At 34.2% G+C, this 12,203-nt stretch overlaps 1 protein-coding gene across 2 annotated transcripts in view; it reads left to right on the plus strand.

Annotated features, from left to right (window-relative positions):
- The window catches only part of LOC149791824 (guanylate-binding protein 1-like), a 49,774-nt gene extending 39,588 nt beyond the window's left edge, over window positions 1-10,186 (plus strand). For both annotated transcript variants that reach the window (XM_089970336.1, XM_089970335.1), the window contains exons 4-9: window positions 826-935; window positions 2,319-2,752; window positions 5,053-5,333; window positions 6,220-6,432; window positions 6,769-6,871; window positions 8,005-10,186. In XM_089970336.1, coding sequence (XP_089826462.1) covers window positions 826-935; window positions 2,319-2,752; window positions 5,053-5,333; window positions 6,220-6,432; window positions 6,769-6,871; window positions 8,005-8,441 — 1,578 coding nt within the window. In that variant the 3' untranslated portion in view covers window positions 8,442-10,186. The remainder of the gene's footprint in view (window positions 1-825; window positions 936-2,318; window positions 2,753-5,052; window positions 5,334-6,219; window positions 6,433-6,768; window positions 6,872-8,004) is intronic.
- The last annotated feature ends 2,017 nt before the right edge of the window (window positions 10,187-12,203 follow it).

Consider the following 12,203-nt stretch of genomic DNA (forward strand, 5'->3'; position numbering starts at 1 on the left):
CCACGACTTCCCGCTTCCGAGGCGGACGCTCTAACCACTAGGCCACCGGAGCGGTGTGAGATCAGTAGTCCGTTACGTATCTATATTACTATAGCCCATTACTCCATTACTTATCTATAAAACCGTTGCTGTGTTTGGATGCATGTAATCACATTTTTATTTGTGACACCATAATACTTACACATAATCAGACAACAAGATTCAATGAAAATAAATTAAATTGCTAATTTTAAAATTCCATCAAATTAGAAACATAACAGTGTCACAGTAATAAAGCAAACAAGTGGGCAGAAATCTGTTTTTAAATAGAAATGTAGGGAATGACTTATATAAAGATGGCTTGTATAACGATGTGAGATATATAGGAAGGGGAGGAATAGTTTCGTCCCGTACGTGAGAACTATGAAAGGTTAATGAGTTATTGGTCTTGTTTGTTTTTCTTTTATTAGGCGTGTTGATTGCTGTGAACTCACAGATGCCAGTCTCATGGTTTCTAGATTTGTTTTAATTTTATTGTGCTATATTCAGTATATTAAAATATTAAAAACTTATTGCGCATTATAGTTATCAAGTTATAGATTTAAAACATTCAATACAAGGTGGACGGATCTAAAACTACAATGCATACAATCCCTCAAATGTGATTTTATATTAGAGTCTATTTTGACTGGTATAACTGTATTGATTATTTTTTTTTTAGACTAAGGCCGAATTATTGCACTAAGACATAAATTTGCATATGTATTAATTTTATAAGCTTGATTTTTTTTCTCCATATGATGTCGCAAACATGATGTCAGATTATTGCATATGCTTATTTTACAGGGCAATAGCAACCATGACAATTGGATATTGGCGCTGGCAGTCCTTTTGAGCAGCACTTTGGTATACAATATCATTGGAACCTTCAGTGAATACGACCTTGAAAAGTTGAAGTAAATTTTAAATATAATTTACCAGGTTTTATTGTTTTTAAATTTTTGCTCTCACACTGGCAATAACATCTATATTGCATTCGATTGCATCGAGTATTTAGTGGTCGAATTCTGCATGGCAAATACTCTCGATTGGTCGAATTCGACCGTTTAGGGAACTTAATGGTCAGATGCGGCATATATATTATTTTATATCGGTCGCATTCGACTGTATAGGGACTTAATGGTCGAATGCGGTTCAAGCGCATACGATAGTATACCTATCTTCTCATTCTGATGGTATAAACCTGTTTCTGTCTCATCGAACGTGAAAATATCATTCTGGTATTTACCCCTTGAAGACACAATATTAAATTCAGTCAAATTATAAATTACAGACGACGCCTTTTTTGCATTTGAGGAATGATTATCAGTTCACTAAGTGTAATAGTATTAGAGGATGGCACAAATACGTGTTATAAATGCGAGATTAGTTCATATAAAAGTGTTATAAATGCAAGAGTAGGTCATACAAACGTGTTATAAATGCAAGAGTCGGTCATACAAACGTGTTATAAATGCAAGAGTAGGTCATACAAACGTGTTATAAATACAAGAGTAGATCATATAAACGTGTTTATGATTATTTAAAAACATTATTTATCAAAGAGTATTTTGTTATAGCTAAGAATAATTTCCATCGTGTGTCTATTTGCCTTGATCACTGAGAGGTGCTTTACGTCACTTAAAGTCACGTGTTCATTTACCATATGCATGATAGTTAAAACAGATATCAATATCTTTACTGAAACTATTTTATTTAGATTTTAATCGAACTCCTGAATAAGACGAAATCAAAACTTGCAATGTATGAGAGTGATTTTTAATAAAACTTTTCTATTTCGTACCGATGATTCAATTTATGCATAATCGTTAACAACTTGGTCATTTAGTTTTCATTTTTCCGACGTCAGTGACGTTAATGAATGGACTAACACAGCTGGTTCTTCTTAATTCAGATCAAGCTGTCCTGTTGGTATGAAAGCGGTTTTAACCGCTCCGGTGGCCTTGTGGTTAGAGCGTCCGCCTCGGATGCGGGAGGTCGTGGGTTCGATCCCCGGCCGAGTCATACCAAAGACTTACAAAAATGGTACTAACAGCTGCCTCGCTTGGCGCTCAGCATCAAGAGGTTAGTGTTAGGACTGGTCGGCCTGGTATCAGGATAATGTGACTGGATGGGACATCATGCTACATGTCTGCTGCATGATGCCCCAGTGCTAGACATCACTATAAACTGCCACATTGCAGGTATCGTGGCGATATGACTGAAAAATTGTTTTAAAGTTACGTTACAAATCCAAATCACATCACATCACATGAAAGCGGTTTTGCTCTCCACTTCAGTTTTGTCACGGAGATATCCAATTACATAAAAGTTTCAACGACAGGAAAAGGAGATGCTGAAGCAAGCTATAGCGAATTCTTTCCGATGTTCATCCTTTCGTTGCGTGACTTTTCGCTAAGCATGATAAATGATGACAGAGAAATTACACCAGACGAGTATTTGGAAGAGGTTTGTCTAAATGTTCAAGACGAGACAACTGACAGAGAAAGAAGCTACAACAGGACTCGATTGGGCCTCCGAAAGTACTTCAAAACGAGAAAGTGCTTCACATTCGATAGACCTGGCAGCAGAACGGTTTTGCAAGCATTAAAAGACATGGATTACGTTGAGCTCTCGAAAGATTTCCTCGAAGACTGTGATAAATTTATCAAATTTGTACACGAAGAATGTCCTCTGAAAAGGTTGGACAATGGACACGCCATCAACGGAAGCAGTAAGTCTCTCTCTCTCTCTCTCTCTCTCTCTCTCTCTCTCTGTGTGTTTCCCGGCAGAAGAATTCATGAAAATAGTAAATAAAAAATTTTAAAATGTATAACATTACGTAACCTATGATATAGATGTGTATGGCAGTGATATATATGTATTTTCCTAGTTGCGTCACTGCAAAACGCTTAAGTTGAAATTGTTATTAGGGTTCTTGATGATTGCTGTAGACATTGCTATGCATGCTGATGAATTGAACTCAGTAATTCAAACACTCAGCAAATTTCCAAGTCTGGCTAAATATGTTGCCAAGTAAGATTATTTCAACAATGATTTGATCCATTTACTGTAAAGGATGATGATGCCATACACAGCGGAAACGACCCAGCTACACGCATCATGCATCGATATATGTGACGTCTCTTGTTTGTGTATTACCGTGTACAATAAACGTTCAAAAGGAGGTTTATACTCTCGTTTCCGTTTATATTTACCAAGACCGATAGGTTTCTTATTATTTAAATTATTCGAAACGTATCCTTCAATAAAGTGAACATTTTCTTATTCTCTATTAGGTATTTTGCATCAAGTGCCGACGGTACTCATTTGTATCGCTAGGAACTGTAACTGCAAATTACTGTCATTGGTGGATGTGTATTGCTGGAAAATATGGATGAATAGATATCAATGCAATAATAAGGAACTGTGTTTGAAGCTGATTCTTTTACTAAAAACATGCACTCAAAAAGCATTAATCGTTGTTGCCAAACTTGAGTTGTACACACACACACACACACACACACACACACACACACGTATGTATGTATGTATGCAAGTAAGCAGGTATCACATGATGAAAAATAACACATCTACTTTTCAGATCTATACTTTCCTCGTTCAAGTTACTTTGTCTCATTAATCGTTAACAACCCATCTTCGTTTGCAAAACGTGTGGTCCATATATTAAAGAGATGCAACCTTGTGTGCTGCGTTAACATTTCTTCAGTTTGAGCACAATTTGATGCGAAGAAGACACAGTTAATGTTTCTAGGAAAGAAAGAGGCTGCTGTTTAGATTCACAGATGCAACAAAAGACGGATAAAACTGGGCCGGAGAATGGATCAACGTGGAATGGAACATATAGCTTGGATATGGATCAATGCATATAAACTGGAAATGTCGAATGGACGAATAGATGAACAGACACACGGAAGGATCGGTAAAGACGGAGCAGATGGGCAGTTGGCGCACGAATGTATTTAGAAACTGAAGGACAGACAAACTTATAGACAAAAACAATGATGAAAGGAAATATAGATATATGAGAGAACATAAACACGGACGGTCTAAAGCAATAGCAAAACTATGGCCAGACTGAAAGAGAAAACGTACAGAAAAGACGAGTTAAGGGAGTTTTGGACAGATAACGAAGACAGATTTTACAAAAACTCTATTATATTCGTTCAAACTACTGAAACACTAAATTAAAACTTTTTCAGTCAACAAACACTCAGATGGTTGGAAGAGGGTATGACTATATGTATTTCTGCATCCATTAGTTTGCTTCGTGCAAGGACCAACCTGATGATGCCGAACAAATATTTAATTAACATTTGTTTTATTAAATCGGCTTATGAAGATATTTAAACAAAACCTTAATACATATGTTCTATTGAGGAAAGTTTTACATCTTTACCAACGTTTACTCACCTCTTTTATTGTAAATAAACATTCCTCCTCCCCCTTCACCTTTTCCTATCATGTCATCGTACGAAAAAACTGGCCTGGTGTTAAAGAATCGTCAAAGTCTTTACCGATGCCTTACTTGTTGTTTCAAAAGCGATCAATGCAAGTTTACAATTTATATTCTTAATCATCGTCATCATTGGTATTCCTACTATACAGTTCCACTGGATACATGATGCAGTGATAATTGTGGTTTATAACACCAAAGAACTAGCAATCTGAACTTTTATCAGCTTGCAAAATTGTATAGTTGAGGTAGGTTTATAAACATTTTGTTGCGGGGCCGCTTAGATGATCAAGCAAACATTGTCCTGTAAGCAGCATTAACTCTTGTTCACAGTGTGTCTATCAGTCTGCCCACATTGGTTTGATCTGTATGATGAGTCATCACGTAACCATGTTACGTAGTGAGTGAAAGAGATAATTGAAAGATTCCCTTTGTGGTATAAAGCAGATATTGATGCGATGATTTTGAAAAAAAAAACTCGTCCAATATAGTGATCGTGTTAATTTCTTTTTAAGGTTATGATTCTAGTAATACTGTGAATGTTTATTGCTTTGTAGTGTTTGGCACATTGGTTAGAAGTTACGTTGATGCAATTCGTAACGGCTCCGTCCCCTGCATGGAGGATGCATTGACTACAATGGCAGAGATTGAGAATAGAAAAATAATGGAACGCTGTCGTGAGATATACATCCGTGAGATGGAAAGTATCCTTATACTACCTACACCCGATGAACAGACTCTATTCGACGCCCATCAACAATGTATGAAGAAAGCAGCTGATTACTTTCTGGAGAAACACATTTATGACAAGGATGAAAAATTTCAAATGGAAACAAACGTAATTATATATTGAGCATGCATAATTCTTTATTGTACATTGGGTATTATAAAAAAGCTATTGTAAATAAAGATATTGTAAATATGATATTTACTCATTACCCGATAACAGCCTATTTGATTGCAAATAGTTGTTTTTTATACACCTGTATAGGGTTTGAACGGGTGATATTGTCGGATTGAATAGGATTTGATATCTATTAGGAAAATGAAACTGAAAGAAAATTATTTTCCAATGGAAGAAAACTTGACATGTGTTGATATGAAGTACGCTCAGCGAGTTAACTCGTATTGCATTCCTACAATTTTTGGCATGGATTATTTATGTATTTATTAATTGTCTGTCCAATAAGCTATACTTTAAGATTCGTATTTCCTCCCAACTAATCGTAAACTGAGCCAATGACATGACACGAGTCTTTGTTTCTTTTAAAAAAAAGGTTTCTGAAAACTTACATTAAAAAAAGCTGTGATGTTTTCAGGTATACAGTTTGTCAAACTATGTGGAAAGGTCAGTTGGTCATATGGAACTGTACACATCTTGCATGTATTTTATCTCAAGAATTGAAAAAGCCAAACTTAGAAAACTTATTCTTTAAAACACAATTTCATTTTATGATAATTTAATACCACATAAAATATGTTCTACTCAAATAAGTGAACTACACTCAATCATATAATGTAACAGTTCAGTAATGTAAGAAATGTATAAAGACGGGGACATTCCGGTCATAGCATTGAGTCAGTACTCATTTTTACTGCAACGCAGATGTTTTTAATTTTAAAGAGACCATAACTAACCTACTAGAAATGTAAGATATTCATGAAATTTTAAACTTGTCTGAAATAGTCTGCACTTTTAGTGACAAACTTCTATTTGTCTACAGGCAAAAATTCTCGAAATGTATGAAAAGTACAGAAGAGACAATGATGTTGCTTCAATAGAAAGCTGTGAAAAAGTTCTTCAGGATTTTAATGCAACAATTATGGAGAAACTAGAGAAAGAGAACTACTGTCGTCCTGGTGGATACACCGAATATATGTCTGATCTCAACGAACTACAAGAAAAATTTATGCGTCTGACTGGACTTGGTTGCAAGGTATTTTTTTTAGTGAATAATTGAACTCTAAAAGACATTTAATTTTTTTAAAGTACTTCGTAGTTTCTTGGAGAATTAAAAATTATAGGGCTAATATTGGAATTATAACCATAGCATATTGAAGTGTAGCTTACACTATAATCCGTTTTGATGGCTCCTGAACGTTTCAGACTAGAATATATACTAATTATTTCAATCGTTAGAAAATGCTTCGAATTATGTATATATTTTTCATAATACCTTAACTAATAATTTCTGTCCATATTATAATTACTTATAATATACTTATTGTCAACTGTTGTTTTTTCTCACCAACGTTTCGTATTTTCGTCACAGAAAGAAGAAACCCTTTTGAAATTCCTCGACAGGAAGAATTTCGAACGTCAAACAATTGAACAAACCGACCTAAAGATGACAGAAAAAGAAGAAGAAGTTAAAAGTTTGTTGCTTAATAATTAAGAAATTGGTGTGAACATTTCCCTGGATAAACAAATGTTACATGTGTATTTCGATATGATTATTAAATTTCTTATAAATGGATCACAAGAGTATTTTCTAAAAAAAATGAGCTTGGAATGCATTTATTGTGACATTCCAGTTACCCACAAAATTGATCCGCTGATGACGCAATTATTTCAGTTTAATTTTATGAATCTCGTATTGTTTTTCATCTTCATTATATATTATCCTTTCACATTTTTAAAATTAATTCGGTGGTTTTGAAAATGATGGTTCATTCACTTCAAAGGATAATTGTGTCACAGTAAGCAAAACGTCAAGTACTTATCAGAAGATAAAACTTATTTTTTTAGACATCTTTATAGAGAGTGCATTTGTTTGTAAAAAGCAATTTCTAAGATGTCCATTAAAAACAAATCGCCATTTATAAACTAGTATCATAAGTATTCCGGAAACACCAAGGTGCATTTGTTGGTACATAACACTTTCCATGATGTCCATTGAAAACAAATCCAAATTTATGCACTAGTATCTAAGGATTTCGGAAACTCCAAGGTGTACCCCAGATAGCAGAGATTCCTTACTACTTGATTTTGGTTTGTTCCTTTTAGTTTTCATGTCTTAAAATTAAACATCTGTCTTATATTTTCACAGTCTGTTGAATATATCAAATATTTCCTTATATTGGTAGTATACCTGTTAGTTGTTAGATTTATCTTTCAGAACAACATAACATGGATATTTTCAGTTCAGTTTTTATTATTCTGGACACTTGTCATCGAATGCCATAAATATTTTGTCAACATGACCAATCGTCTGCCACATATGACTCACTTTATTCTCCAAGAAAAATAAATTAATAAAGTGACATCAGGAAGAAAACTGAACTGGGAAAGTGACATCAGGTAAAGTGTATCTAAAATTAATCAGGTTTAAAATATAATTCTTCTGCAAAATTATTGCCAAACGTAAGAACATTGGAATGACCCATCTCCGCAAAGATGCTCAATAATACTAAAATGAATATTATAATTTTGTATCTTCGATTTATTTATCGTTATATTTTATGATTCCATTTAAGCATTTAAAAAATGGTGTTTACTTCTCCCACAGAAGAGAAAAACAGAGCAGATGCGGAAGCAGAACAAAAGGCGAAAATAAAACGTCATGCAGAAAAATCTAAGGCAGAATTTCAGCAGAAAATGCTTGAGAAAGAGGAGAATTTTAAACGGCTGGAAGAGAAAACTACTGCCAAAATAAAGAACATAAAAGAAAAAAACCTTAAAATGCTGGAGCAACGGATTGCTGAGGAGAAACGACATCAAGATGAAAAGCTGGAACAGATGCATAAAGATACGAAACGTCTGCAACAACGTGTAGAGATGCATGAACAAGAAAGGGCATATCAACAACAGCAGCAGAAATTGATGCAAGATACTATACAACAATTACGTAATGAACAGTATCAACAGGAGCAAAATAGACGGTTCTTAGCGAACATGAATAGACAGCCCAAGCAGGAGAATTCGTCAAGATGTAGCCTAAGTTAGAAAGCTTAGATGGGAAGATAACTTACCACTGCAGTAGAGTAATCAGTATAATAATATGCGAAGGTTTTTTAATTAATCAATGCATTAGTTGCTGTTGTTTTGTTTGGTTTTTATTGAAGCTTTTTTCTTGTTTAGTTTATGTGGATTTTGCCGGTATCGTTAGATTCTAAATAATGCCCTTTAATTTTAATTATAGAACATTATACAATGATAAAAAATAGTTCCATATATTGTGTGTTTAAAATGCTAAAAGTGACACAAATGGTAATTGGACCTGGCAAATGAAAACAGATAAGTATAGCTTACTGATAAAAGCTAAAGTATATTGATAGGAGAAAACAAAACTTATCTATGAATGATGTTTTGTTCAGCAACACTTTGATAAAGAACTTCAGATGTATGAATCAAACGCAAACCACTTGCACGCAATGTTGCAATGTCGTTCGAGTTTTCTTGTACAGTTGGTTATGTACAACGTGAATTCTTTTAATATTTTGAACAGGATTAAATGTAACACATTTGCCAATTTCGGAGGCCTTTTGAATGACATTATATGAGGAATCATATCATCACATTATATAAGGGATCATATCATCCAAAGTTTACGTTGTACAAAAAGTCTGCCTTGTCATACCCAGGTAAAAAGGTGTGTGCCTCCATTACGACATATATAAATTATGTAGGTACAGGGTGCTATTGCATCATCATATACACAGAAATGATAAAACAGTGGTGCAAATTCATATGGCTTAGAACTTTGTTCATATCAATGATCTTTTGACATAATTAACAATAAACGAAAACTGTTCATCAAATGGAATATAAGTGGCCAAGTAAGAGGATTTCTATGCGATGGACATTATCTGAATTTTTAGAACAAATGCGCGGTTTTAAACCCAAGAGAACAATTTTAACAATGACTATTTCGACCGAAAGAAGCCTTATATGTCTCTAAATCGGGCAATGCCAAACTGGCTGTTTGTGGGACATTCAACTTCAACCGCTGTTCCATTTAGTGCGTGATTATCATGCAAGTAATGATTATCTTGATTAGTGTGAAACAATGTTCAGGTAATGATAGAAATCGGGGTAGGATCGGTGGTGTCGCAGAGTTTAGCATGCTGGACTCACGACTGAAAGGGAGGGTGCTGGTTCGAATCCTACCATTTGTCTAGCCTGGGTTAGCTAACATGGTGTGTCCTTGGGCAGGCACTTCATTCAAATTGCCTGGACTCTTAATTGCCTATTTCTGTTGTTGTGCCGTAAAACACCAACAACGAAACGAACCAAAATGAAACCTGGAAGTGGATGCTATGTTTTGTGCAATGTTTTAGTAGGAGGTTAAAACATCCACTGATAAATATACAGGTAATGTGTGAAGTAGGCCATATCTGTCTTGAACCTTTGTTCAACACTGAAAGTCATGAGTAGACAAATATAATAATTTGGGAACCAATATTCCTTTGAGCCGAGTATCAATGTATGTGCACAATTTCTGTCACATTTGTTAACTCTGCTGTGCGTTTGTAACCAGGTTCTTTTAGAAATTGTTTGCTAACATTGTTATGGAAATAAGCTATGATGGTACAACAAATGTCGTTTCTGATTACTATTATTAAGAATATTAAAACAGAGCTTACAGCTGTCATCAGTAATGTAATTTGTGCTTTTATTGCATGTGTTTGAATTCGTATATGTTTCCTTGCTTTCCTTTTCACATGATTAAAAGTTAGTGTGCCTTTTCATTATTATTATTATTATTATTATTATTATTATTGTTATTATTATTATTATTATTATTATTACGATACTAAAACCATGTCAAAGCTTCTGTGAAAACGCCGAATGGCTTGATCTAAATATTCAACAGGTCGAATGTTGTAAGTTAAGGTTGTATTTATCACTTATTTCATTTTTTCATTAATCCTAAAGGACTAGACAACACGTATTTCAGACCAGAATGTCACTGTAACTCTAGACTTCTTAAATTTATTTGCATTCTTTTATGCAGACGACTGGGTTGCCTTTGCCGAAACTGCTACTTGACTTCAAAGAAATCTAAACAGAATAAAAGAATATTGCAACACGTGGAAATTAAACATAAAGCTGGAAAACACTAAAACTGTAGTCTTTCTAAAAGGTGTATATTTAAGGATACATGAAAGATGGCATTTCGGTGATGCTTGATTAAGTCAGTACCTTATTATAAATAACTTGGCTGTGAATTCTCTTCTAAAAACTCATGGTGCATGTGTCAAAAAACGCTAGAAGCACAAGAAGCAAACTCGCTTTATATTTTAAAGACTAGACATAATCGATTTAGTAAACTGTCTTTTTAAAATCTAACCCAAATATCTGATACTAAAAGCACCAATATTGAAGTATGGGTCCGAAGTCTGGAGTTTCTACAAAGCAAGTGACATTGAAGATGTACACACATGATATTGTACATATATTTTTGGCATTACAAAACAGACACCAAACGTTTCTAGCTATAACGAGCTGGGTAGAATGCCAATACAAGTAGTACGATGCAGAAGAATTCGTAAGTTCTAGTTCAGGTTATTAAAATGACAGATTCCCATACACAGAGCTATAACATACAACTGACATGGGGCAAACACTATGACTATTGGATGCATAAAGGTAAAATTCTACTGTTTTCATACGGAATGGGAGGAGTTGGAGTTAATCAAGGGGTGGGTGATGAGAATCTCTTTTACATTATATTTAAACAACGTTAGCGATAAACTGGATAGATTACGATTCTGTGACAGGATCAGAAATAGTCTCAGTTGTCAATAATATATAGATTATTTGAACTCGTCTTACAGTGTTAGCTCACTTTGCATTTTCAGAAATGGAAACTTTCTCATAATGGCAAACATAGGTAGGTATGCAAATATTCCACACGTTGAAAGACTGTGCCCTTTTTGTGAGATATAGAATACTGCTAAATGACCCAAGTATGATAATTTGAGAAAGGCCTTCATCCGTTCATTGTAATATGATGACATCAATGGTTATAACTTTATCCAGAGAATCAATAATAATAATATTAATATCCTAAATAATTTTGCTGTAAATGAAGTGAAGTCTTTAAAAGTGAGAGAATTAATGTGTTAATCCTGAAATTGTTGTTTTGTGGCTGTATCCTATTTTTATACATACATGAAATTTGGGCCGATGGCCTATGTTACAGTAAAGACTATCATTATCTTCTTCGGTTTCAATTTTTTGTCATGATCTTGACAAACCCTTTTCTGCAAGGCTCCATGAGTTTACATGATCATTCAATTTTCAACTATTTTATTTTTATTGAGTCACTATACGATGCCGGCTGACTTACTCACTTTAGGGACTGGCCATGTAGGTTGGTAGGTATGTCTGCAAGTATTAGTCTTCAACGGCACCTGCGCAAAATGCACTATATAGTGCGAGTCAAAAGTCAAGTTCTAAAATGTAATATTGAGGAAATGTACAATGAACTTTAGCAATATTATAGTTGTTGTTGTTGTTATTATAAGTATTTTTATTAATAGTAATTATAGTAGCAGTTGTATTAGTAACATTAGCAGTACTATTTTTTAGTAGTAGTAGTAGTGGTAATAGAATCAGCAGTTTCAATTTTTATATCTGTTTTGTCATGTTGCGGTTGACGTACAACATATCTCTGTCTTTCGATCTTCCTTGGGTGTAGCAAGACTCTTTGCTAATGATAGCTTGGTGATGTATTTTTCAAATTATACTAAATAAATTGAA

The sequence above is a fragment of the Sinohyriopsis cumingii genome, chromosome 9 (genome assembly GCF_028554795.1).
Source record: "Sinohyriopsis cumingii isolate HCF-2022 chromosome 9, ASM2855479v2, whole genome shotgun sequence".
In the NCBI taxonomy this organism is placed as follows: Eukaryota; Metazoa; Mollusca; class Bivalvia; order Unionida; family Unionidae; genus Sinohyriopsis; species Sinohyriopsis cumingii.